The 27,675-nt window shown below is 51.1% G+C and overlaps 1 protein-coding gene across 1 annotated transcript; it reads left to right on the top strand.

Moving 5' to 3' along the window:
• The first annotated feature begins 610 nt into the window (after positions 1-610).
• Positions 611-27,199, top strand: CCDC142 (coiled-coil domain containing 142). The gene is made up of 11 exons (XM_063457507.1): positions 611-695; positions 5,206-5,319; positions 6,693-7,808; positions 8,823-8,909; positions 9,749-9,874; positions 10,143-10,300; positions 12,080-12,196; positions 23,147-23,261; positions 25,834-26,011; positions 26,508-26,716; positions 26,801-27,199. The coding sequence occupies exons 2-11, from the start codon at positions 5,292-5,294 to the stop codon at positions 27,025-27,027; spliced, it is 2,361 nt and encodes a 786-aa protein (XP_063313577.1). The 5' UTR covers positions 611-695; positions 5,206-5,291; the 3' UTR covers positions 27,028-27,199.
• The last annotated feature ends 476 nt before the right edge of the window (positions 27,200-27,675 follow it).

Genomic DNA, 27,675 nt, shown 5'->3' with positions numbered 1-27,675 from the left:
TAATACCAGTGATATAATGTGTTTATATAATTATATATTTATAATAATACCAGTGATATAATGTGTTTATATAATAATATATTATAATAATACCAGTGATATAATGTGTTTATATAATAATATATTATAATAATACCGGTGATATAATGTGTTTATATAATTATATATTTATAATAATACCAGTGATATAATGTGTTTATATAATTATATATTTATAATAATACCAGTGATATAATGTGTTTATATAATAATATATTTATAATAATACCAGTGATATAATGTGTTTATATAATAATATATTATAATAATACCGGTGATATAATGTGTTTATATAATTATATATTTATAATAATACCAGTGATATAATGTGTTTATATAATTATATATTTATAATAATACCAGTGATATAATGTGTTTATATAATTATATATTTATAATAATACCAGTGATATAATGTGTTTATATAATAATATATTTATAATAATACCAGACACTCAGACAGTATTAACACAAGGAAGTGAGACTGAGCTCCAACAACATGGCGCCCACTATCCCCTTTCAGAACAGGGGGGTTGGAGACTAACCAATCATATTGCTCCGTTTGGCTGTGCTTCCGGTACGTGGTTGGAGCGCAGCGTGCGTTCCACGTGAAAATCTGAGCTCTAACTGCATCCGCGAGTCGAACGGTTACCAAGGTAACACACCGGGGCCAGCGCGTGAATAGAGTTAAACCGGGGGGATGGGGGGCTAATGGGAGTCCAGAACATGGGGGGGGGGGGAAGCTAATGGGAGTCCAGAACATGGGGGGGGAGCTAATGGGAGTCCAGAACATGGGGGGGGGGGGAGCTAATGGGAGTCCAGAACATGGGGGGGGGGGAGCTAATGGGAGTCCAGAACATGGAGGGGGGGGAGCTAATGGGAGTCCAGAACATGGGGGGGGGGGGGAGCTAATGGGAGTCCAGAACATGGGGGGGGGGGGGAGCTAATGGGAGTCCAGAACATGGGGGGGGGAGCTAATGGGAGTCCAGAACATGGGGGGGGGGGAGCTAATGGGAGTCCAGAACATGGGGGGGGGGGGAGCTAATGGGAGTCCAGAACATGGGGGGGGGGAGCTAATGGGAGTCCAGAACATGGGGGGGGGGGAGCTAATGGGAGTCCAGAACATGGGGGGGGGGGAGCTAATGGGAGTCCAGAACATGGGGGGGGGGGGGGGGGGGGGAGCTAATGGGAGTCCAGAACATGGGGGGGGGGGGGGGGGGAGCTAATGGGAGTCCAGAACATGGGGGGGGGGAGCTAATGGGAGTCCAGAACATGGGGGGGGGAGCTAATGGGAGTCCAGAACATGGGGGGGGGAGCTAATGGGAGTCCAGAACATGGGGGGGGAGCTAATGGGAGTCCAGAACATGGGGGGGGGGAGCTAATGGGAGTCCAGAACATGGGGGGGGGGAGCTAATGGGAGTCCAGAACATGGGGGGGGGAGCTAATGGGAGTCCAGAACATGGGGGGGGGGAGCTAATGGGAGTCCAGAACATGGGGGGGGGGAGCTAATGGGAGTCCAGAACATGGGGGGGGGGGGGGAGCTAATGGGAGTCCAGAACATGGGGGGGGGAGCTAATGGGAGTCCAGAACATGGGGGGGGGGAGCTAATGGGAGTCCAGAACATGGAGGGGGGGGAGCTAATGGGAGTCCAGAACATGGGGGGGGGAGCTAATGGGAGTCCAGAACATGGGGGGGGGAGCTAATGGGAGTCCAGAACATGGGGGGGGGAGCTAATGGGAGTCCAGAACATGGGGGGGAGGGGGGAGCTAATGGGAGTCCAGAACATGGGGGGGCTAATAGGAGTCCAGAACATGGGGGGGGGGGGAGCTAATGGGAGTCCAGAACATGGGGGGGAGCTAATGGGAGTCCAGAACATGGGGGGGGGAGCTAATGGGAGTCCAGAACATGGGGGGGGAGCTAATGGGAGTCCAGAACATGGGGGGGGGGGGAGCTAATGGGAGTCCAGAACATGGGGGGGGGGGGGGGGGAGCTAATGGGAGTCCAGAACATGGGGGGGGGAGCTAATGGGAGTCCAGAACATGGGGGGGGGAGCTAATGGGAGTCCAGAACATGGGGGGGGAGCTAATGGGAGTCCAGAACATGGGGGGGGGAGCTAATGGGAGTCCAGAACATGGGGGGGGGGAGCTAATGGGAGTCCAGAACATGGGGGGGGGAGCTAATGGGAGTCCAGAACATGGGGGGGGGGGAGCTAATGGGAGTCCAGAACATGGGGGGGGGGAGCTAATGGGAGTCCAGAACATGGGGGGGGGGGGGAGCTAATGGGAGTCCAGAACATGGGGGGGGGAGCTAATGGGAGTCCAGAACATGGGGGGGGGGAGCTAATGGGAGTCCAGAACATGGAGGGGGGGGGAGCTAATGGGAGTCCAGAACATGGGGGGGGGAGCTAATGGGAGTCCAGAACATGGGGGGGGGGAGCTAATGGGAGTCCAGAACATGGGGGGGGGAGCTAATGGGAGTCCAGAACATGGGGGGGAGGGGGGAGCTAATGGGAGTCCAGAACATGGGGGGGCTAATAGGAGTCCAGAACATGGGGGGGGGGGGGGGAGCTAATGGGAGTCCAGAACATGGGGGGGAGCTAATGGGAGTCCAGAACATGGGGGGGGGAGCTAATGGGAGTCCAGAACATGGGGGGGGAGCTAATGGGAGTCCAGAACATGGGGGGGAGCTAATGGGAGTCCAGAACATGGGGGGGAGCTAATGGGAGTCCAGAACATGGGGGGGGGAGCTAATGGGAGTCCAGAACATGGGGGGGAGCTAATGGGAGTCCAGAACATGGGGGGGAGCTAATGGGAGTCCAGAACATGGGGGGGAGCTAATGGGAGTCCAGAACATGGGGGGGGGAGCTAATGGGAGTCCAGAACATGGGGGGGGGGGGCTAATGGGAGTCCAGGACATGGGGGGGGAGCTAATGGGAGTCCAGAACATGGAGGGGGGGCTAATGGGAGTCCAGAACATGGGGGGGCTAATAGGAGTCCAGAACATGGGGGGGGAGCTAATGGGAGTCCAGAACATGGGGGGGAGCTAATGGGAGTCCAGAACATGGGGGGGGAGCTAATGGGAGTCCAGAACATGGGGGGGGAGCTAATGGGAGTCCAGAACATGGGGGGGGGAGCTAATGGGAGTCCAGAACATGGGGGGGGGAGCTAATGGGAGTCCAGAACATGGGGGGGGGAGCTAATGGGAGTCCAGAACATGGGGGGGGGAGCTAATGGGAGTCCAGGACATGGGGGGGAGCTAATGGGAGTCCAGGACATGGGGGGGGAGCTAATGGGAGTCCAGGACATGGGGGGGGGAGCTAATGGGAGTCCAGGACATGGGGGGGGAGCTAATGGGAGTCCAGGACATGGGGGGGAGCTAATGGGAGTCCAGAACATGGGGGGGGGGGGAGCTAATGGGAGTCCAGAACATGGGGAGGGGGAGCTAATGGGAGTCCAGAACATGGGGGGGGGGGAGCTAATGGGAGTCCAGGACATGGGGGGGGGAGCTAATGGGAGTCCAGGACATGGGGGGGAGCTAATGGGAGTCCAGGACATGGGGGGGGGAGCTAATGGGAGTCCAGGACATGGGGGGGGAGCTAATGGGAGTCCAGGACATGGGGGGGGAGCTAATGGGAGTCCAGGACATGGGGGGGAGCTAATGGGAGTCCAGAACATGGGGGGGGGGAGCTAATGGGAGTCCAGAACATGGGGGGGGGGAGCTAATGGGAGTCCAGAACATGGGGGGGGTGAGCTAATGGGAGTCCAGAACATGGGGGGGGGGAGCTAATGGGAGTCCAGAACATGGGGGGGGGGAGCTAATGGGAGTCCAGAACATGGGGGGGGAGCTAATGGGAGTCCAGAACATGGGGGGGGGAGCTAATGGGAGTCCAGAACATGGGGGGGAGCAGCTAATGGGAGTCCAGAACATGGGGGGGGGATTAGCTAATGGGAGTCCAGAACATGGGGGGGCTAATGGGAGTCCAGAACATGGGGGGGGGATTAGCTAATGGGAGTCCAGGACATGGGGGGGGATTAGCTAATGGGAGTCCAGAACATGGGGGGGCTAATGGGAGTCCAGGACATGTGGGGGGGGGGATTAGCTAATGGGAGTCCAGGACATGGGGGGGGGAGCTAATGGGAGTCCAGAACATGAGAGAGGGGGGGGGCTGCTAATGGGAGTCCAGAACATGGGGGGGGAGCTAATGGGAGTCCAGAACATGGAGGGGGGGCTAATGGGAGTCCAGAACATGGAGGGGGGGGCTAATGGGAGTCCAGAACATGGATGGGGGGGCAGCTAATGGGAGTCCAGAACATGGAGGGGGGGCAGCTAGTGGGAGTCCAGGACATGGGGGGGGGGGAGCTAAGGGGAGTCCAGAACATGGGGGGGGGGAGCTAATGGGAGTCCAGAACATGGAGGGGGGGGGGCTGCTAATGGGAGTCCAGAACATGGAGGGGGGGCTGCTAATGGGAGTCCAGAACATGGGGGGGGGAGCTAATGGGAGTCCAGAACATTGGGGGAGGAGCTAATGGGAGTCCAGAACATTGGGGGGGGGGGCTAATGGGAGTCCAGAACATGGGGGGGAGCTAATGGGAGTCCAGAACATGGGGGGGAGAGCTAATGGGAGTCCAGAACATGGGGGGGGGGGGGGGGTTAGCTAATGGGAGTCCAGAACAAGGGGGGGTTGCAGCTAATGGGAGTCCTGAACAAGGGGGGGGGTTTGCAGCTAATGGGAGTCCAGAACATGGGGGGTGGATTATCTAATGGGAGTCCAAAACATGAGGAGGAGGGGAGCTAATGGGAGTCCAGAACATGGGTGGGGGGGGGGTTAGCTAATGGGAGTCCAGAACAAGGGGGGGGGGGGAATCTAATGGGAGTCCAGAACAAGGGGGGGGGGTGCAGCTAATGGGAGTCCAGAACAGGGGGGGGGGGGAGAAGCTAATGGGAGTCCAGAATGGGGGAGGGGGTTGCAGTTAATGGAAGTTCAGAACGGGGGGGGGGGGGGGGAGCTAGTGGGATTACAGATCATTTGGGGGGGGCAGCTAATAGGAGTGCAGAACATGAGGGGGGGGGAGGTAAATGTAGTCCAGAACATGGGGGGGTGGGGGCAGCTAGTGAGGGAGAGTGCTGAGGGTTGAGCAATAACCAACTTTTTTTTTTCTCGTACAGATGGAGTTTTGGATCTATTTAACATGAAGTCCACATATTTAGCATTGTTCTAGCTTAGATCAGTGAGAGCAAAGGCATCTGGAGATATGTCCAAGCAAACAGAAGATGTGAAATGTAAGGTTTACTAAAAACTAATTTAAACCATGTATCTGTACCTATCACTGCTCTATTACAGGACCCTCACCCTATAACTGTACCTATCACTGGTCTATTACAGAACCCCTCACCCTATAACTGTACCTATCACTGGTCTATTACAGGACCCTCACCCTATAACTGTACCTATCACTGGTCTATTACAGGACCCCTCATCCTATAACTGTACCTATCACTGGTCTATTACAGGACCCCTCATCCTATAACTGTACCTATCACTGGTCTATTACAGGACCCTCACCCTATGACTGTACCTATCACTGCTCTATTACAAGACCCCTCACCCTATAACTGTACCTATCACTGGTCTATTACAGGACCCCTCACCCTATAACTGTACCTATTACTGGTCTATTACAGGACCCCTCACCCTATAACTGTATCTATCACTGGTCTATTACAGGACCCCTCACCCTAAAACTGTATCTATCGCTGGTCTATTACAGGACCCTCACCCTATAACTGTACCTATCACTGATCTATTACAGGACCTCTCGCCCTAAAATCGCTCTATTACAGGACCTCTCGCCCTAAAATCGCTCTATTACAGGACCCCTCACCATATAACTGTACCTATCACTGGTCTATTACAGGACCCCTCACCCTATAACTGTACCTATCACTGCTCTATTGCAGGACCCCTCACCCTATAACTGTACCTATCACTGGTCTATTACAGGACCCCTCACCCTATAACTGTACCTATCACTGGTCTATTACAGGACCCCTCACCCTATAACTGTACCTATCGCTGGTCTATTACAGTACCCCTCACCCTATAACTGTATCTATCACTGGTCTATTACAGGACCCTCACCTTATAACTGTACCTATCACTGGTCTATTACGGGACCCCTCACCCTATAACTGTACCTATCGCTGGTCTATTACAGGACCCCTCACCCTATAACTGTATCTATCACTGGTCTATTACAGGACCCCTCATCCTATAACTGTACCTATCACTGGTCTATTACAGGACCCCTCACCCTATAACTGTATCTATCACTGGTCTATTACAGGACCCCTCATCCTATAACTGTACCTATCACTGGCCTATTACAGGACCCCTCACCCTATAACTGTACCTATCACTGGTCTATTACAGGACCCCTCACCCTATAACTGTACCTATCACTGGTCTATTACAGGACCCCTCACCTTATAACTGTACCTATCACTGGTCTATTACGGGACCCCTCACCCTATAACTGTACCTATCGCTGGTCTATTACAGGACCCCTCACCCTATAACTGTATCTATCACTGGTCTATTACAGGACCCCTCACCCTATTATTCTCTCTTTTTTATATATTTTTTTATGCTACAGGGTTGTCCAGCCTTTCCAGTTCTCCTGTTCTGTTAAGCCTTGGGCCCACGTACCATTTTGGTGAAGGTGCTACAGGTTTTGCCTCAGATTTCAGTAGCTCTCAGCCAGGCGATGTTTACAACTTGTTGGATCATGAACTTCTCAATGCCATACTCAGGTGTTCTCCTACTGTAAGTCAAGGGATCTGTACGAGTTCATATTTAAAGCACCTGGTCTCCCTCACCCTTCAGCGACAAATCCTTTCCTTGACAAGGGATTTCTCTGTCTCTTTGAAGAGTACAAATGATTTAATTCTGCTATTGTGCGCTCAGTTGCAGCAGCGAACCATTAAGACAGCAGAACTTCAGCAGCTGTGCATGGGGCTGCGGGATCAGATACGCCATACTGCAGCATTTCAAAAGAAAGTTAGTGGGAATTGCTGGCTGCGCCTTAAATCGTCTACTGTACTTCAGACCACTAGAGATATGCAGAGGATTCTGACCCAGCGCTGCGTCCAGGCTGCACTTCTCACAGAACAATGTGTAGAGTCTGTTTTGATCTGGGTTTCGAGTGGACCCATGCAAGATACAGGAGAGCTTGCCCAGTCTCTGACTGTCTACAACCATGTGGTATCGGAGGTCTGGAAGTGGTCAGACCCGTGGAAGAGACCAGAAATGTTCCCACTGTCCAGAGTTGTTGCATTGCTTGCTGAGAAGAGGGGCCTAGCTCTGGCACAAGTATTCTGCCGTTCTCTGTGTCTACAAGGTGTGGACATTGGTATAAGAAGTGAGATGGGCCATGCAGCTCAATGGCAGCCCTTTGTTGGGTCTGGTCAAGCATTAGTCACTCTCATTCAGGAAGACTGGTTTCAAATATCCACTCTTTTGCAGACATTTGTATGTTCTGACCCAAGCATGTGGCATCCCAGTCTAAACAGGCCTACGTACAATGTTCATGGCTCAGACATGGATGTGTCTGCATCCTATTCTTATCACCTGTGGCCATCAGTTTGCACTCACATTTATGGTGCTTTATATGAAGGATTGAGACAGTCAGAGTTGCTCCCAGCCTTGTCAGCATGTGGACAGGCTGTATCTCTGCAGGTGATCAATACTCTGCATGATGTATTGGCATCAGGTAAGTACTCAGCCCTCTGCCTGTCATTAGTTGGAGTGAATACCACCTGTTAAAGTAAGACTCAGACGGTGTTAGTGCAGGGTACCGGGTGAGGATTGTGTTGGGGCGGGTTGAAGGGGGGAAGGGCGGTGTTGGGGCGGGGTGCCGGGGGAAGGGCGGTGTTGGGGCAGGGTGCCGGGGGAAGGGCGGTGTTGGGGCGGGGTGCCGGGGGAAGGGTGGTGCTGGGGCGGGGTGCCAGGGGGGAAGGGGGCGGTGTTGGGGCGGGGTGCCAGGGGGGAAGGGCGGTGTTGGGGCAGGGTGCCGGGGGGGAAGGGCGGTGTTGGGGCAGGGTGCCGGGGGGGAAGGGCGGTGTTGGGGCGGGGTGCTGGGGGAAGGGGGGTGCTGGGGGAGGAGGGTGTGTGGGCGGGGTGCCAGGGGGGAAGGGCGATGTTGGGGCGGGGTGCCAGGGGGGAAGGGCGGTGTTGGGGCGGGGTGCCGGGGGGGGGGAAGGCGGTGTTGGGGCAGGGTGCCGGGGGGGGAAGGGCGGTGTTGGGGCGGGGTGCCGGGGGGGGGGAAGGGCGGTGTTGGGGCGGGGTGCCGGGGGGGGGGGAAGGGCGGTGTTGGGGCGGGGTGCCGGGGGGGGGGAAGGGCGGTGTTGGGGCGGGGTGCCGGGGGGGGGGGGAAGGGCGGTGTTGGGGCGGGGTGCCGGGGGGGGGGGGGGAGGGCGGTGTTGGGGCGGGGGGGGAAGGAGGGCGGTGTTGGGGCGGGGTGCCGGGGGGGGGAAGGGCGGTGTTGGGGCGGGGTGCCGGGGGGGGGGAAGGGCGGTGTTGGGGCGGGGTGCCGGGGGGGGAAGGGCGGTGTTGGGGCGGGGTGCCGGGGGGGGAAGGGCGGTGTTGGGGCGGGGTGCCGGGGGAGGAGGGTATTGCCGTGCGATGGACTGTGTGAAGTCACTATTTGGATGCCGAGCTGACGTGATGTGTGTACTCTCTGTATACTAATTGATTATTTTTTTCATTTTATTTTTTTGTGCTTCAGCCGCAGTACCGGAGCAGTGCCGACTGGATTACCAAAGGCTATTCGCTTGTCTCCTCTCTACCTGCGTGTTTATCACCTGGGATCAAAGTAAAAAAAAATATATATATATATATATATATCAGGGAGAACACTTCATTAAGAGAGGGAGAGAGTGCTTGGTTTAGGGAGAGCACACTTGGTTAATATGGAGAGAGAATGTGCTTGGTTTATAGAGCAAGAGGGCACTTGGTTAATAGAAAGAACGCATGTTTGGTTAATAGAGAACGCATGTTTGGTTTGCAGAGAGAACGCGGGCATGTTTGGTTTGCAGAGAGAACGCGGGCATGTTTGGTTTGCAGAGAGAACGCGGGCATGTTTGGTTTGCAGAGAGAACGCGGGCATGTTTGGTTTGCAGAGAGAACGCGGGCATGTTTGGTTTGCAGAGAGAACGCGGGCATGTTTGGTTTGCAGAGAGAACGTGGGCATGTTTGGTTTGCAGAGAGAACGCGGGCATGTTTGGTTTGCAGAGAGAACGCGGGCATGTTTGGTTTGCAGAGAGAACGCGGGCATGTTTGGTTTGCAGAGAGAACGCGGGCATGTTTGGTTTGCAGAGAGAACGCACGCTTATTTTATTTTTTTTTAAAGCACGCGCCTGTTGGGGTTATAGAGTAAGTGATTGCTGTTTTTTTTAGAGAGAGCGCAAATGCTTGGTTTTTAGAGTGTGGTGTGTTTTTTTTGTTTGTTTGTTTTTTAAGAAAGAACCATTGTTGGAGAGAGTAGAGGCTGGGTTTCTAGAGAGAGAGAGAGAGAGAGAGAGCGTTTTTCTGAGGCTGTTTCTGGAGAGAGCACGGAGGCTAGGTTTGTGGAGCGAGTACGCGCGTTTGAGGAGAGAGTTTGTGTATTACAATGAGATTATTAATATAATGCCGGTAATTTCCTCTCTGCAGGGGTTTGTCAGGCTCTGAGCTCCGCCATTAATGATAAATGTGTAGCACAGAGCTCCTCTGATGTATATAGCCGAACAGCCGGGATTCTGAGCGATGTCTGCCACCAGCTTTCTCTTACACTTCATAGTGAGTAGGACCATGTCCCCATCCAGTGCTCCTCTGCTTCCCTTTGATTCTTGCTGAGCATTGCATCTTGTTGGCCATGATTTGCAGGTGCTCAAAGCAATGCAGATCTTTACTGTTTATGTGAGGTGATAATCAATTACCATGTGAGGCGCAGTTGCCCTTCCTAAAGCTAATACTCAGCCTGGGCTGGGCAATAAATGGCGATGTTGATTAGTTATGGGTATGTTTGTAATCTGACTTTATATCGTTCTCTCTCCCTCTCTCTCAGGACCAGCCGTACTGGGTTCCATGGCTGAAGACCTGGTTCTCAGTCGATGTGTAGTCTCTATACAGCTCTGCAGTCTGTGGCTGAGATCTCGCACTCAACATTGCTTATCCACAGGAGCACTTGGCAACTTAGTGCTGCTTACTCACGGAGACATGCCTGTAAGAATCACTCTGATACTGAGAGTGTTACTGTGAGGGTCACTCTGATACTGAGAGTGTTACTGTGAGGGTCACTCTGATACTGTGAGGGTTACTGTGAGGGTCACTCTGATACTGTGAGGGTCACTCTGATACTGAGAGGGTTACTGTGTGGGTCACTCTGATACTGTGAGGGTCACTCTGATACGGAGAGGGTTACTGTGAGGGTCACTCTGATACGGAGAGGGTTACTGTGAGGGTCACTCTGATACGGAGAGGGTTACTGTGAGGGTCACTCTGATACGGAGAGGGTTACTGTGAGGGTCACTCTGATACGGAGAGGGTTACTGTGAGGGTCACTCTGATACGGAGAGGGTTACTGTGAGGGTCACTCTGATACGGAGAGGGTTACTGTGAGGGTCACTCTGATACTGAGAGGGTTACTGTGAGGGTCACTCTGATACGGAGAGGGTTACTGTGAGGGTCACTGATACGGAGAGGGTTACTGTGAGGGTCACTCTGATACGGAGAGGGTTACTGTGAGGGTCACTCTGATACTGAGAGGGTTACTGTGAGGGTCACTCTGATACTGAGAGGGTTACTGTGAGGGTCACTCTGATACTGAAAGGGTTACTGTGAGGGTCACTCTGATACTGAGAGGGTTACTGTGAGGATCACTGATACTGTGAGGGTCACTCTGATACTGAGAGGGTTACTGTGAGGGTCACTCTGATACGGAGAGGGTTACTGTGAGGGTCACTCTGATACTGAGAGGGTTACTGTGAGGGTCACTCTGATACGGAGAGGGTTACTGTGAGGGTCACTCTGATACGGAGAGGGTTACTGTGAGGGTCACTCTGATACGGAGAGGGTTACTGTGAGGGTCACTCTGATACGGAGAGGGTTACTGTGAGGGTCACTCTGATACTGAGAGGGTTACTGTGAGAATCACTCTGATACTGAGAGGGTTACTGTGAGGGTCACTCTGATACGGAGAGGGTTACTGTGAGGGTCACTCTGATACTGAGAGGGTTACTGTGAGGGTCACTCTGATACTGAGAGGGTTACTGTGAGGGTCACTCTGATACTGAGAGGGTTACTGTGAGGGTCACTCTGATACTGAGAGGGTTACTGTGAGGGTCACTCTGATACTGAGAGGGTTACTGTGAGGGTCACTCTGATACGGAGAGGGTTACTGTGAGGGTCACTCTGATACGGAGAGGGTTACTGTGAGGGTCACTCTGATACGGAGAGGGTTACTGTGAGGGTCACTCTGATACTGAGAGGGTTACTGTGAGGGTCACTCTGATACGGAGAGGGTTACTGTGAGGGTCACTCTGATACTGAGAGGGTTACTGTGATGGTCACTCTGATACGGAGAGGGTTACTGTGAGGGTCACTCTGATACTGAGAGGATTACTGTGAGGGTCACTTTGATACGGAGAGGGTTACTCCACTACCAACATTTGTGAAGTCTAATGAACATCTACCAAGCCCAATAGGAATCTGTGGATATGATTAAGTGGGACTAACCCATCTTCCAGCTCAATGCTCCATGTAATAAGGAAACCATGAATCTCTCCTGATCTAATAAAAATGTATTAATGTGGGTGTCCAATTGTGGAGAGAAGCCATATTAGCCGTGTCCTGTGCCACTGTCTCAAGCCATAGACCTGGAAATGTCCTACTATGCTAATTAGATACTTGCTGATAATGGTGCCACAGAATCCCAGGAAATAGAGCCCGTCTCCACGCGTCTATTACTTCTGTTTAAATCTCTCACTCCCTTTTTCTCTGTAGGCCTTGCAGAAAGAGTCCATGAGACTTTACATTCCAGATACTGAAACCGAAAGCAAGAAATGGCTCCAAAGCCACAAACTTCGTCTACAGATCCATGCAGCAAGAACCAACATGGAGGTCAGTAATGGCAATATCCCAAGATAGAATGACGAGGGATTAGTCTAATGGGAGCGGGACATAGCTTCGCTTAATGGTAAATAATACTTATTAAACCCGGGGTATGTGGTATATGGTATATGTTACCCTGGGGTATATGGGGGTTAATACAATGCTGGGAGGATGGCCTGTTACCCCGGGTATATGGGGGTTAATACAATGCTGGGAGGATGGCCTGTTACCCCGGGTTATATGGGGGTTAATACAATGCTGGGAGGATGGCCTGTTACCCTGGGGTATATGGGGGTTAATACAATGCTGGGAGGATGGCCTGTTACCCTGGGGTATATGCTGGTTAATACAATGCTGGGAGGATGGCCTGTTACCCCGGGGTATATGGGGGTTAATACAATGCTGGGAGGATGGCCTGTTACCCCGGGTTATATGGGGGTTAATACAATGCTGGGAGGATGGCTTGTTACCCCGGGTTATATGGGGGTTAATACAATGCTGGGAGGATGGCCTGTTACCCCGGGTTATATGGGGGTTAATACAATGCTGGGAGGATGGCCTGTTACCCCGGGTTATATGGGGGTTAATACAATGCTGGGAGGATGGCCTGTTACCCCGGGTTATATGGGGGTTAATACAATGCTGGGAGGATGGCCTGTTACCCCGGGTTATATGCTGGTTAATACAATGCTGGGAGGATGGCTTGTTACCCCGGGTTATATGGGGGTTAATACAATGCTGGGAGGATGGCCTGTTACCCCGGGTTATATGGGGGTTAATACAATGCTGGGAGGATGGCCTGTTACCCCGGGTTATATGGGGGTTAATACAATGCTAGGAGGATGGCCTGTTACCCCGGGTTATATGGGGGTTAATACAATGCTGGGAGGATGGCCTGTTACCCCGGGTTATATGGGGGTTAATACAATGCTGGGAGGATGGCCTGTTACCCCGGGTTATATGGGGGTTAATACAATGCTGGGAGGATGGCCTGTTACCCCGGGTTATATGGGGGTTAATACAATGCTGGGAGGATGGCCTGTTACCCCGGGTTATATGGGGGTTAATACAATGCTGGGAGGATGGCCTGTTACCCCGGGTTATATGGGGGTTAATACAATGCTGGGAGGATGGCTTGTTACCCCGGGTTATATGGGGGTTAATACAATGCTGGGAGGATGGCCTGTTACCCCGGGTTATATGGGGGTTAATACAATGCTGGGAGGATGGCCTGTTACCCCGGGTTATATGGGGGTTAATACAATGCTGGGAGGATGGCCTGTTACCCCGGGTTATATGGGGGTTAATACAATGCTGGGAGGATGGCCTGTTACCCCGGGTTATATGGGGGTTAATACAATGCTGGGAGGATGGCTTGTTACCCCGGGTTATATGGGGGTTAATACAATGCTGGGAGGATGGCCTGTTACCCCGGGTTATATGGGGGTTAATACAATGCTGGGAGGATGGCCTGTTACCCCGGGTTATATGGGGGTTAATACAATGCTGGGAGGATGGCCTGTTACCCCGGGTTATATGGGGGTTAATACAATGCTGGGAGGATGGCCTGTTACCCCGGGTTATATGGGGGTTAATACAATGCTGGGAGGATGGCCTGTTACCCCGGGTTATATGAGGGTTAATACAATGCTGGGAGGATGGCCTGTTACCCCGGGTTATATGGGGGTTAATACAATGCTGGGAGGATGGCCTGTTACCCCGGGTTATATGGGGGTTAATACAATGCTGGGAGGATGGCCTGTTACCCCGGGTTATATGGGGGTTAATACAATGCTGGGAGGATGGCCTGTTACCCCGGGTTATATGGGGGTTAATACAATGCTGGGAGGATGGCTTGTTACCCCGGGTTATATGGGGGTTAATACAATGCTGGGAGGATGGCCTGTTACCCCGGGTTATATGGGGGTTAATACAATGCTGGGAGGATGGCCTGTTACCCCGGGTTATATGGGGGTTAATACAATGCTGGGAGGATGGCCTGTTACCCCGGGTTATATGGGGGTTAATACAATGCTGGGAGGATGGCCTGTTACCCCGGGTTATATGGGGGTTAATACAATGCTGGGAGGATGGCTTGTTACCCCGGGTTATATGGGGGTTAATACAATGCTGGGAGGATGGCCTGTTACCCCGGGTTATATGGGGGTTAATACAATGCTGGGAGGATGGCCTGTTACCCCGGGTTATATGGGGGTTAATACAATGCTGGGAGGATGGCCTGTTACCCCGGGTTATATGGGGGTTAATACAATGCTGGGAGGATGGCCTGTTACCCCGGGTTATATGGGGGTTAATACAATGCTGGGAGGATGGCCTGTTACCCCGGGTTATATGAGGGTTAATACAATGCTGGGAGGATGGCTTGTTACCCCGGGTTATATGGGGGTTAATACAATGCTGGGAGGATGGCCTGTTACCCCGGGTTATATGGGGGTTAATACAATGCTGGGAGGATGGCCTGTTACCCCGGGGTATATGGGGGTTAATACAATGCTGGGAGGATGGCCTGTTACCCCGGGTTATATGGGGGTTAATACAATGCTGGGAGGATGGCCTGTTACCCCGGGTTATATGGGGGTTAATACAATGCTGGGAGGATGGCCTGTTACCCTGGGGTATATGGGGGTTAATACAATGCTGGGAGGATGGCCTGTTACCCTGGGTTATATGGGGGTTAATACAATGCTGGGAGGATGGCCTGTTACCCCGGGTTATATGGGGGTTAATACAATGCTGGGAGGATGGCCTGTTACCCCGGGTTATATGGGGGTTAATACAATGCTGGGAGGATGGCCTGTTACCCTGGGGTATATGGGGGTTAATACAATGCTGGGAGGATGGCCTGTTACCCTGGGGTATATGGGGGTTAATACAATGCTAGGAGGATGGCCTGTTACCCCGGGGTATATGGGGGTTAATACAATGCTAGGAGGATGGCCTGTTACCCCGGGTTATATGGGGGTTAATACAATGCTGGGAGGATGGCCTGTTACCCCGGGGTATATGGGGGTTAATACAATGCTGGGAGGATGGCCTGTTACCCCGGGTTATATGCTGGTTAATACAATGCTGGGAGGATGGCCTGTTACCCCGGGTTATATGGGGGTTAATACAATGCTAGGAGGATGACCTGTTACCCTGGGGTATATGGGGGTTAATACAATGCTGGGAGGATGGCCTGTTACCCTGGGGTATATGGGGGTTAATACAATGCTGGGAGGATGGCCTGTTACCCCGGGTTATATGGGGGTTAATGCAATGCTGGGAGGATGGCCTGTTACCCCGGGTTATATGGGGGTTAATACAATGCTGGGAGGATGGCCTGTTACCCCGGGTTATATGGGGGTTAATACAATGCTGGGAGGATGGCCTGTTACCCCGGGTTATATGGGGGTTAATACAATGCTGGGAGGATGGCCTGTTACCCCGGGTTATATGGGGGTTAATACAATGCTGGGAGGATGGCCTGTTACCCCGGGTTATATGGGGGTTAATACAATGCTGGGAGGATGGCCTGTTACCCCGGGTTATATGGGGGTTAATACAATGCTGGGAGGATGGCCTGTTACCCCGGGTTATATGGGGGTTAATACAATGCTGGGAGGATGGCCTGTTACCCCGGGTTATATGAGGGTTAATACAATGCTGGGAGGATGGCTTGTTACCCTGGGGTATATGGGGGTTAATACAATGCTGGGAGGATGGCCTGTTACCCCGGGTTATATGGGGGTTAATACAATGCTGGGAGGATGGCCTGTTACCCCGGGTTATATGGGGGTTAATACAATGCTGGGAGGATGGCCTGTTACCCTGGGGTATATGGGGGTTAATACAATGCTGGGAGGATGGCCTGTTACCCCGGGTTATATGGGGGTTAATACAATGCTGGGAGGATGGCCTGTTACCCCGGGTTATATGGGGGTTAATGCAATGCTGGGAGGATGGCCTGTTACCCCGGGTTATATGGGGGTTAATACAATGCTGGGAGGATGGCCTGTTACCCCGGGTTATATGGGGGTTAATACAATGCTGGGAGGATGGCCTGTTACCCCGGGTTATATGGGGGTTAATACAATGCTGGGAGGATGGCCTGTTACCCCGGGTTATATGGGGGTTAATACAATGCTGGGAGGATGGCCTGTTACCCCGGGTTATATGGGGGTTAATACAATGCTGGGAGGATGGCCTGTTACCCCGGGTTATATGGGGGTTAATACAATGCTGGGAGGATGGCCTGTTACCCCGGGTTATATGCTGGTTAATACAATGCTGGGAGGATGGCCTGTTACCCCGGGTTATATGCTGGTTAATACAATGCTGGGAGGATGGCCTGTTACCCCGGGTTATATGCTGGTTAATACAATGCTGGGAGGATGGCCTGTTACCCCGGGTTATATGGGGGTTAATACAATGCTGGGAGGATGGCTTGTTACCCCGGGTTATATGGGGGTTAATACAATGCTGGGAGGATGGCCTGTTACCCCGGGTTATATGGGGGTTAATACAATGCTAGGAGGATGGCTTGTTACCCCGGGTTATATGGGGGTTAATACAATGCTGGGAGGACGGCCTGTTACCCCGGGTTATATGGGGGTTAATACAATGCTGGGAGGATGGCCTGTTACCCCGGGTTATATGCTGGTTAATACAATGCTGGGAGGATGGCCTGTTACCCCGGGTTATATGGGGGTTAATACAATGCTGGGAGGATGGCCTGTTACCCCGGGTTATATGGGGGTTAATACAATGCTGGGAGGATGGCCTGTTACCCCGGGTTATATGGGGGTTAATACAATGCTGGGAGGATGGCCTGTTACCCCGGGTTATATGGGGGTTAATACAATGCTGGGAGGATGGCTTGTTACCCCGGGTTATATGGGGGTTAATACAATGCTAGGAGGATGGCCTGTTACCCCGGGTTATATGGGGGTTAATACAATGCTGGGAGGATGGCCTGTTACCCTGGGGTATATGGGGGTTAATACAATGCTGGGAGGATGGCCTGTTACCCCGGGTTATATGAGGGTTAATGCAATGCTGGGAGGATGGCCTGTTACCCCGGGTTATATGCTGGTTAATACAATGCTGGGAGGATGGCCTGTTACCCCGGGTTATATGGGGGTTAATACAATGCTGGGAGGATGGCCTGTTACCCCGGGTTATATGGGGGTTAATACAATGCTGGGAGGATGGCCTGTTACCCCGGGTTATATGGGGGTTAATACAATGCTGGGAGGATGGCCTGTTACCCCGGGTTATATGGGGGTTAATACAATGCTGGGAGGATGGCTTGTTACCCCGGGTTATATGGGGGTTAATACAATGCTAGGAGGATGGCCTGTTACCCCGGGTTATATGGGGGTTAATACAATGCTAGGAGGATGGCTTGTTACCCCGGGTTATATGGGGGTTAATACAATGCTGGGAGGATGGCTTGTTACCCCGGGTTATATGGGGGTTAATACAATGCTAGGAGGATGGCCTGTTACCCTGGGGTATATGGGGGTTAATACAATGCTGGGAGGATGGCCTGTTACCCCGGGGTATATGAGGGTTAATACAATGCTGGGAGGATGGCCTGTTACCCCGGGTTATATGGGGGTTAATACAATGCTGGGAGGATGGCCTGTTACCCCGGGTTATATGGGGGTTAATACAATGCTGGGAGGATGGCTTGTTACCCCGGGTTATATGCTGGTTAATACAATGCTGGGAGGATGGCCTGTTACCCCGGGTTATATGGGGGTTAATACAATGCTGGGAGGATGGCCTGTTACCCCGGGTTATATGCTGGTTAATACAATGCTGGGAGGATGGCTTGTTACCCCGGGTTATATGCTGGTTAATACAATGCTGGGAGGATGGCCTGTTACCCCGGGTTATATGGGGGTTAATACAATGCTGGGAGGATGGCCTGTTACCCCGGGTTATATGAGGGTTAATACAATGCTGGGAGGATGGCTTGTTACCCTGGGGTATATGGGGGTTAATACAATGCTGGGAGGATGGCCTGTTACCCCGGGTTATATGGGGGTTAATACAATGCTGGGAGGATGGCCTGTTACCCCGGGTTATATGGGGGTTAATACAATGCTGGGAGGATGGCCTGTTACCCCGGGTTATATGGGGGTTAATACAATGCTGGGAGGATGGCCTGTTACCCCGGGTTATATGGGGGTTAATACAATGCTGGGAGGATGGCCTGTTACCCCGGGTTATATGGGGGTTAATACAATGCTGGGAGGATGGCCTGTTACCCCGGGTTATATGGGGGTTAATACAATGCTGGGAGGATGGCCTGTTACCCCGGGTTATATGCTGGTTAATACAATGCTGGGAGGATGGCCTGTTACCCCGGGTTATATGGGGGTTAATACAATGCTGGGAGGATGGCTTGTTACCCCGGGTTATATGGGGGTTAATACAATGCTAGGAGGATGGCCTGTTACCCCGGGTTATATGAGGGTTAATACAATGCTGGGAGGATGGCCTGTTACCCCGGGTTATATGGGGGTTAATACAATGCTGGGAGGATGGCCTGTTACCCCGGGTTATATGGGGGTTAATACAATGCTGGGAGGATGGCCTGTTACCCCGGGTTATATGGGGGTTAATACAATGCTGGGAGGATGGCCTGTTACCCTGGGGTATATGGGGGTTAATACAATGCTGGGAGGATGGCCTGTTACCCCGGGTTATATGAGGGTTAATGCAATGCTGGGAGGATGGCCTGTTACCCTGGGGTATATGAGGGTTAATACAATGCTGGGAGGATGGCCTGTTACCCCGGGTTATATGCTGGTTAATACAATGCTGGGAGGATGGCCTGTTACCCCGGGTTATATGGGGGTTAATACAATGCTGGGAGGATGGCCTGTTACCCCGGGTTATATGGGGGTTAATACAATGCTGGGAGGATGGCCTGTTACCCCGGGTTATATGGGGGTTAATACAATGCTGGGAGGATGGCTTGTTACCCCGGGTTATATGGGGGTTAATACAATGCTGGGAGGATGGCCTGTTACCCCGGGTTATATGCTGGTTAATACAATGCTGGGAGGATGGCCTGTTACCCCGGGGTATATGGGGGTTAATACAATGCTGGGAGGATGGCCTGTTACCCTGGGGTATATGGGGGTTAATACAATGCTGGGAGGATGGCCTGTTACCCCGGGTTATATGGGGGTTAATACAATGCTGGGAGGATGGCTTGTTACCCCGGGTTATATGGGGGTTAATACAATGCTGGGAGGATGGCCTGTTACCCCGGGTTATATGCTGGCTAATACAATGCTGGGAGGATGGCCTGTTACCCCGGGTTATATGGGGGTTAATACAATGCTGGGAGGATGGCCTGTTACCCCGGGTTATATGGGGGTTAATACAATGCTGGGAGGATGGCCTGTTACCCCGGGTTATATGAGGGTTAATACAATGCTGGGAGGATGGCCTGTTACCCCGGGTTATATGCTGGTTAATACAATGCTGGGAGGATGGCCTGTTACCCCGGGTTATATGGGGGTTAATACAATGCTGGGAGGATGGCCTGTTACCCCGGGTTATATGGGGGTTAATACAATGCTGGGAGGATGGCCTGTTACCCCGGGTTATATGGGGGTTAATACAATGCTGGGAGGATGGCCTGTTACCCCGGGTTATATGCTGGTTAATACAATGCTAGGAGGATGGCCTGTTACCCCGGGTTATATGGGGGTTAATACAATGCTGGGAGGATGGCCTGTTACCCCGGGTTATATGCTGGTTAATACAATGCTAGGAGGATGGCCTGTTACCCCGGGTTATATGGGGGTTAATACAATGCTGGGAGGATGGCCTGTTACCCCGGGTTATATGCTGGTTAATACAATGCTGGGAGGATGGCTTGTTACCCCGGGTTATATGGGGGTTAATACAATGCTAGGAGGATGGCCTGTTACCCCGGGTTATATGGGGGTTAATACAATGCTGGGAGGATGGCCTGTTACCCCGGGTTATATGGGGGTTAATACAATGCTGGGAGGATGGCCTGTTACCCCGGGTTATATGAGGGTTAATGCAATGCTGGGAGGATGGCCTGTTACCCCGGGTTATATGCTGGTTAATACAATGCTGGGAGGATGGCCTGTTACCCCGGGTTATATGGGGGTTAATACAATGCTGGGAGGATGGCCTGTTACCCCGGGTTATATGGGGGTTAATACAATGCTGGGAGGATGGCCTGTTACCCCGGGTTATATGCTGGTTAATACAATGCTAGGAGGATGGCCTGTTACCCCGGGTTATATGGGGGTTAATACAATGCTGGGAGGATGGCCTGTTACCCCGGGTTATATGGGGGTTAATACAATGCTGGGAGGATGGCCTGTTACCCCGGGTTATATGGGGGTTAATACAATGCTGGGAGGATGGCCTGTTACCCCGGGTTATATGGGGGTTAATACAATGCTGGGAGGATGGCCTGTTACCCCGGGTTATATGCTGGTTAATACAATGCTGGGAGGATGGCCTGTTACCCCGGGTTATATGCTGGTTAATACAATGCTGGGAGGATGGCCTGTTACCCCGGGTTATATGGGGGTTAATACAATGCTGGGAGGATGGCCTGTTACCCTGGGGTATATGGGGGTTAATACAATGCTGGGAGGATGGCTTGTTACCCCGGGTTATATGGGGGTTAATACAATGCTGGGAGGATGGCCTGTTACCCCGGGTTATATGCTGGTTAATACAATGCTGGGAGGATGGCCTGTTACCCCGGGTTATATGGGGGTTAATACAATGCTGGGAGGATGGCTTGTTACCCTGGGGTATATGGGGGTTAATACAATGCTGGGAGGATGGCTTGTTACCCCGGGTTATATGCTGGTTAATACAATGCTGGGAGGATGGCCTGTTACCCCGGGTTATATGGGGGTTAATACAATGCTGGGAGGATGGCCTGTTACCCCGGGTTATATGGGGGTTAATACAATGCTAGGAGGATGGCCTGTTACCCCGGGTTATATGGGGGTTAATACAATGCTGGGAGGATGGCCTGTTACCCCGGGTTATATGGGGGTTAATACAATGCTGGGAGGATGGCCTGTTACCCTGGGGTATATGGGGGTTAATACAATGCTGGGAGGATGGCCTGTTACCCCGGGTTATATGGGGGTTAATACAATGCTGGGAGGATGGCTTGTTACCCCGGGTTATATGGGGGTTAATACAATGCTGGGAGGATGGCCTGTTACCCCGGGTTATATGGGGGTTAATACAATGCTGGGAGGATGGCCTGTTACCCTGGGGTATATGGGGGTTAATACAATGCTGGGAGGATGGCTTGTTACCCTGGGGTATATGGGGGTTAATACAATGCTGGGAGGATGGCCTGTTACCCTGGGGTATATGGGGGTTAATACAATGCTGGGAGGATGGCCTGTTACCCCGGGTTATATGCTGGTTAATACAATGCTGGGAGGATGGCCTGTTACCCTGGGGTATATGGGGGTTAATACAATGCTGGGAGGATGGCTTGTTACCCCGGGTTATATGGGGGTTAATACAATGCTGGGAGGATGGCCTGTTACCCCGGGTTATATGGGGGTTAATACAATGCTGGGAGGATGGCTTGTTACCCCGGGTTATATGGGGGTTAATACAATGCTGGGAGGATGGCCTGTTACCCCGGGTTATATGGGGGTTAATACAATGCTGGGAGGATGGCCTGTTACCCCGGGTTATATGGGGGTTAATACAATGCTGGGAGGATGGCTTGTTACCCCGGGTTATATGGGGGTTAATACAATGCTGGGAGGATGGCCTGTTACCCCGGGTTATATGAGGGTTAATGCAATGCTGGGAGGATGGCCTGTTACCCCGGGTTATATGCTGGTTAATACAATGCTGGGAGGATGGCCTGTTACCCCGGGTTATATGGGGGTTAATACAATGCTGGGAGGATGGCCTGTTACCCCGGGTTATATGCTGGTTAATACAATGCTGGGAGGATGGCCTGTTACCCCGGGTTATATGGGGGTTAATACAATGCTGGGAGGATGGCCTGTTACCCCGGGTTATATGGGGGTTAATACAATGCTGGGAGGATGGCCTGTTACCCTGGGGTATATGGGGGTTAATACAATGCTGGGAGGATGGCCTGTTACCCCGGGTTATATGGGGGTTAATACAATGCTGGGAGGATGGCTTGTTACCCCGGGTTATATGGGGGTTAATACAATGCTGGGAGGATGGCCTGTTACCCTGGGGTATATGGGGGTTAATACAATGCTGGGAGGATGGCTTGTTACCCCGGGTTATATGGGGGTTAATACAATGCTAGGAGGATGGCCTGTCACCTCGGGTTATATGGGGGTTAATACAATGCTGGGAGGATGGCCTGTTACCCCGGGTTATATAGGGGTTAATACAATGCTGGGAGGATGGCCTGTTACCCTGGGGTATATGGGGGTTAATACAATGCTGGGAGGATGGCTTGTTACCCCGGGTTATATGGGGGTTAATACAATGCTGGGAGGATGGCCTGTTACCCCGGGTTATATGGGGGTTAATACAATGCTGGGAGGATGGCCTGTTACCCCGGGTTATATGGGGGTTAATACAATGCTGGGAGGATGGCCTGTTACCCCGGGTTATATGGGGGTTAATACAATGCTAGGAGGATGGCTTGTTACCCCGGGTTATATGGGGGTTAATACAATGCTGGGAGGATGGCTTGTTACCCCGGGTTATATGGGGGTTAATACAATGCTGGGAGGATGGCCTGTCACCCCGGGTTATATAGGGGTTATTACAATGCTGGGAGCGAGGAGTGTTACCACAGGGTATTTTGAGGTTAATAGAAAGGGAGGAGAAGCAGTGTTGATTTGAATGAGGGGATTGAGTTAGAACTTTTTTGGTCTCCGTTTAATATTATTTTATGTTTACTTATTTTCTCAGGATTTGGCAGTCTCTCTCCCTCACTCGCTGGGGTTGGCATGTGAGCGACATGCTAGTCAGGTTTTCCAGAAAATGATGCCATGCGGCCGTCACTGGCGTGGCAGGTTCAACTCTGGTAAGATCTACCACCAGGGACACCCTTTATATCGAGATCGCTATTTACCTGCCTTGCCTTCCTGTGTCCCAGTCTGGACCCAGATTAATTACGGGACAACTTTTTGTCTCCTTTCCATCCTGGTAGAACATATGGGAAGGAAGGGTGATGGATCAGGCAATAGATAGACCATATGGGAAGGAAGGGTGATGGATCAGGCAATAGATAGACCATATGGGAAGGAAGGGTGATGGATCAGGCAATAGATAGACCATATGGGAAGGAAGGGTGATGGATCAGGCAATAGATAGACCATATGGGAAGGAAGGGTGATGGATCAGGCAATAGATAGACCATATGGGAAGGAAGGGTGATGGATCAGGCAATAGATAGACCATATGGGAAGGAAGGGTGATGGATCAGGCAATAGATAGACCATATGGGAAGGAAGGGTGATGGATCAGGCAATAGATAGACCATATGGGAAGGAAGGGTGATGGATCAGGCAATAGATAGACCATATGGGAAGGAAGGGTGATGGATCAGGCAATAGATAGACCATATGGGAAGGAAGGGTGATGGATCAGGCAATAGATAGACCATATGGGAGGGAAGGGTGATGGATCAGGCAATAGATAGACCATATGGGAGGGAAGGGTGATGGATCAGGCAATAGATAGACCATATGGGAGGGAAGGGTGATGGATCAGGCAATAGATAGACCATATGGGAGGGAAGGGTGATGGATCAGGCAATAGATGGATAGATGGATTCATAGACCATATGGGAAGGAAGCTGTAACGGACCGTTTCTGCAGAAAAGGGTAAAAATCCGTTTAGGTGATAATCCCCTTTTCACAGACAGGCACAGCTACTGTAAAATCACCAAACCTCACGAATTGAATATAGGTGAATGCATCAAACTCCCGAACTGCATACCAGGGAATAAGGTAGCACTCCAAACTCCCGAACTGGAACCTCACGAATAGCTGCTAGCAGACGAACAGGAAAAGCAGACATCAGCTTACACTCCTAGCAATCAATCTCCAGCAGCATACAGTGAATCCCCCAAGAACAAGACAAGGCTCCGTGTTGAGGTTCAAGCAGTGGTCTGTTTATTGAGGGCTACCTGCCCCTGTATTTATGCAGGTCTCCCACCTGGTGGACACTCCCCTAGGGGACCAAATGGAAGACTGTAACACAGACAGACATGTATCACATTACAGACTTACAGAAGTAAAACATCCCCACAATGCATCCTGGCTTCCTCCTCTCTGCCCTGGAGATAATTGGATAAGTAATTCAATTATCTCCCAGGACAAAGGCAAGACTCCATTACACATGTGGGGACACAAATACAGTTCTCAAATCAACAGCACATGGAGAGACAAAACAATAAAAACAGCCAGGTGCAAACCATATAAGCACTCCCTCAAGTGCTTTAAATATTCAAATGTATATAGGATATAGAATGCACACCATAACAATCTCAAAAAAATATTTAAATTTTATTATGTACAAAAAAGTACCAGAATGTAAACATATAAGAAAAAATAAATATAAACAAAGTAACAGAAGTAAAGGCAGATACAATAAAATAATAGTAATAAATTACCACAAAAATCCTTACAAGCCTCAGACAGAAACACGAGTCACCAAACCCCCCCAACGTTTCGGCACCAACCAGTTTTATTTTCGGCACCAACCAATATTTTTTTGAGATTGTTATGGTGTGCATTCTATATCCTATAGACACAAATACAGTAACATGCTATAAAATATATAAAGACACATTTTATACATAAAACACAGACATGTAACATATCCCCAGATAGCTCAGGTCTGAGTGCACATTATTAGGTGAATGGCACGCAGACCACACAAATACAGTTTAATTGCCATGGAGCCAGAGTCTTTAATTACACTAATATGCTCCATGGCATGGCTATCTGGGTTAAAACATTCACCTATACAAACTACCGAATTTCCCTGCATTCACCAAATCCATACGAATTAGAACCAGGGGCTGGAGGTTCAGCGGTGCCTGCACGTAAAAGTGTCCGATTTTGGTGCATGAAAGCCGGGCAGAAAAGCGCTGGATGCCCGGGGAGCTCCAGAACACCGCCACCGAGCGGCTGCTAAGTGTAACAGCGGCCACCCAGTAACAAGCATTTAAGCTGCGGTTAACCGCAGCTTCAGGGAGGTAAATTGGCAGCACACTCCAGCTTCTGGGTGGCCAATTAACAGCGCCGGCCGGCTTCCCACGGCTCTGGGGAGGTTGCAAACAGGCTGTTTGTTCGGTAGATAGCATCTACCGAATGGCTGTGCAGAAAGGGAGAAATAAATCCTTCTGCACAGTAAAATTAACCCTTTAGCTGCCGGTCCATAATCCAAAGGCAACAGGCGGGCAACCAGGCTCCTCCAATGCAATGTGACGAGGTTGGTTTCGTCACAGAAGCGTTATGGATCAGGCAATAGATGGATAGACCATATGGGAAGGAAGGGTGATGGATCAGGCAATCGGAGAACGTGTCACACATTCAGGTATAACGTGGAGCAGAATTCTATATTGGTTCTGCTTGTTTCACTCTCAGATTTAGGTATCACTCCTAGTGATTATGCCATCTTTGCCAATCAAACTGTGCTGACCCCAGTTCTGGATGGAATGAACATGATGACTGTGGATCGACAGATCTGTGTGCTGTCTGTAACCCTCACTAGATTCATGGAAGCCTGGATGGGACACATCCTACGGGAAAAACTCCGCTTCAGGTGAGTGATGGCAGCATGTGTAGACAGAGCAAACGGGTCACTCGGGTCATACCATTCATACTCACTGTCTGTGTTTGGATTTTGCAGTCTTATCACATTTCCCTTCCCCTTTTACAGTCTATTTGGTTGGTCTCTGTTCCCTCACAGCACTCTGTTTATCCTGGGCCGTCTCTGTTCCCTCACAGCACTCTGTTTATCCTGGGCCGTCTCTGTTCCCTCACAGCACTCTGTTTGTTTATCCTGGGCCGTCTCTGTTCCCTCACAGCACTCTGTTTATCCTGGGCCGTCTCTGTTCCCTCACAGCACTCTGTTTATCCTGGGCCGTCTCTGTTCCCTCACAGCACTCTGTTTATCCTGGGCCGTCTCTTTTTCCCTCACAGCGCTCTGTTCTGTTAGGATTGTATTGTGCGTCTGTACCTTCCTTACTCTCGGGGTCCCTTCCCTCGCAGGATATCTCCTATTATTTTGCATTGTGTAGTCTGTGTCTGTCTTGCAGCCTGCAGGGAGCTCTTCAGCTGAGATGTGACTTTGAGAGTGTTCGTGGTTTGCTGCGGTCTCCAAGTTCAGGGCTTCCTTTAGAACTGATTGAAGTTGCCTTGTCTCTCCCCGTGTTCCAGCAGTCAGAGAATGCCATCATGTGTCTCCTGCAGCAGCCGTCTCGCAAGGCTTACCTTCCGTCTCGTACTTGCCCCCTTCTGTTGTGCTGTAAGTTCTGAGGTTAATGCTTGTTTCTTATCTTTATCTGTTTTACCTGTCCCGTGCTAACCTCTTTCTGGTTCCGGTTTTCAGGCCCTCTGCCCTGCCGAGCAGCCGTGGAGACCATGTCTGACAGCCTGCAGAGTCTAGACAGCCTAGAACGCAGAGCGTGGTCAACGCGCCGTTCTGCCAACTTGTCGCAGCACAGCCATGACTCCTACCTACCTCACAGTCAGCAGCAATGGCTGTCTCTGCGTGTGCACAAACGCTGGGATGGACTGCGTGTACCTTGGGAAGGCCAGGAGATGTCGGCTAGCTGACAGGCTGCACCCAGGCAAATGCCAGCAGGGGATCTATGTTAACATTACAGTAAGGGTTATTCTAAATGGCCAACAGGTTCTGAAACCAATCTCAATCACGAGACCTCATCCAAGACAGAAGGAATTCTGAGAGCCAGGTTTGTCTCATAGAGGGATTATAAGTGATGGGAGACAGGCCAGAGTATAATGTGACAGTGGAATTATAAGTGATGGGAGACAGGCCAGCACTTCAGGCAGGAGTATAATGGGATTATCATTGATAGCAGACAGTCCAGTACTGCAGGTGGTAGTATAATGTGAAAGTGGGATTAAAAGTGATGGGACATTGCATTTTACCACATTTGTTGGTTTGATGAGGTCAATATTTGTCTAGGATCCAGTCTTTATAATGTCATTATTATCTTTTATCTATTATCTTACTTGGCACAGTAAGGCTACCCTTTGGGGTTGTCTGACGGCAAAATTGCAAATTAGAATTTATGTGGCAAAAAGTCATTTCTATACCTCCACATTCCAGTGTGGTGACTTAAAGGATGGCTGTAGCCTTGTGTGTGGCTTCTTGGCCAATTAACACATTTCTGGGTGACCCCATATATGCAGATTGTAAGTGCGGCAACTGGGAAGAAAGTAAGTTATTTTTATTTTATT

The sequence above is a fragment of the Pelobates fuscus genome, chromosome 6 (genome assembly GCF_036172605.1).
Source record: "Pelobates fuscus isolate aPelFus1 chromosome 6, aPelFus1.pri, whole genome shotgun sequence".
Lineage (NCBI taxonomy): Eukaryota > Metazoa > Chordata > Amphibia > Anura > Pelobatidae > Pelobates > Pelobates fuscus.
Note: the sequence above shows the minus strand (reverse complement) of the source record. Positions and strands in the feature narration are given on the sequence as shown.

What these genes read in the sequence shown, in the direction of transcription:
- CCDC142 (XM_063457507.1), top strand. Translation starts at nt 5,292, where the DNA reads ATGTCCAAGCAAACAGAAGATGTGAAAT. An exon ending in GCAAACAGAAGATGTGAAAT is followed by an intron (nt 5,320 to 6,692) that starts GTAAGGTTTACT and finishes TTTATGCTACAG; the next exon opens with GGTTGTCCAGCCTTTCCAGT. An exon ending in GCGTGGCAGGTTCAACTCTG is followed by an intron (nt 23,262 to 25,833) that starts GTAAGATCTACC and finishes TTTCACTCTCAG; the next exon opens with ATTTAGGTATCACTCCTAGT.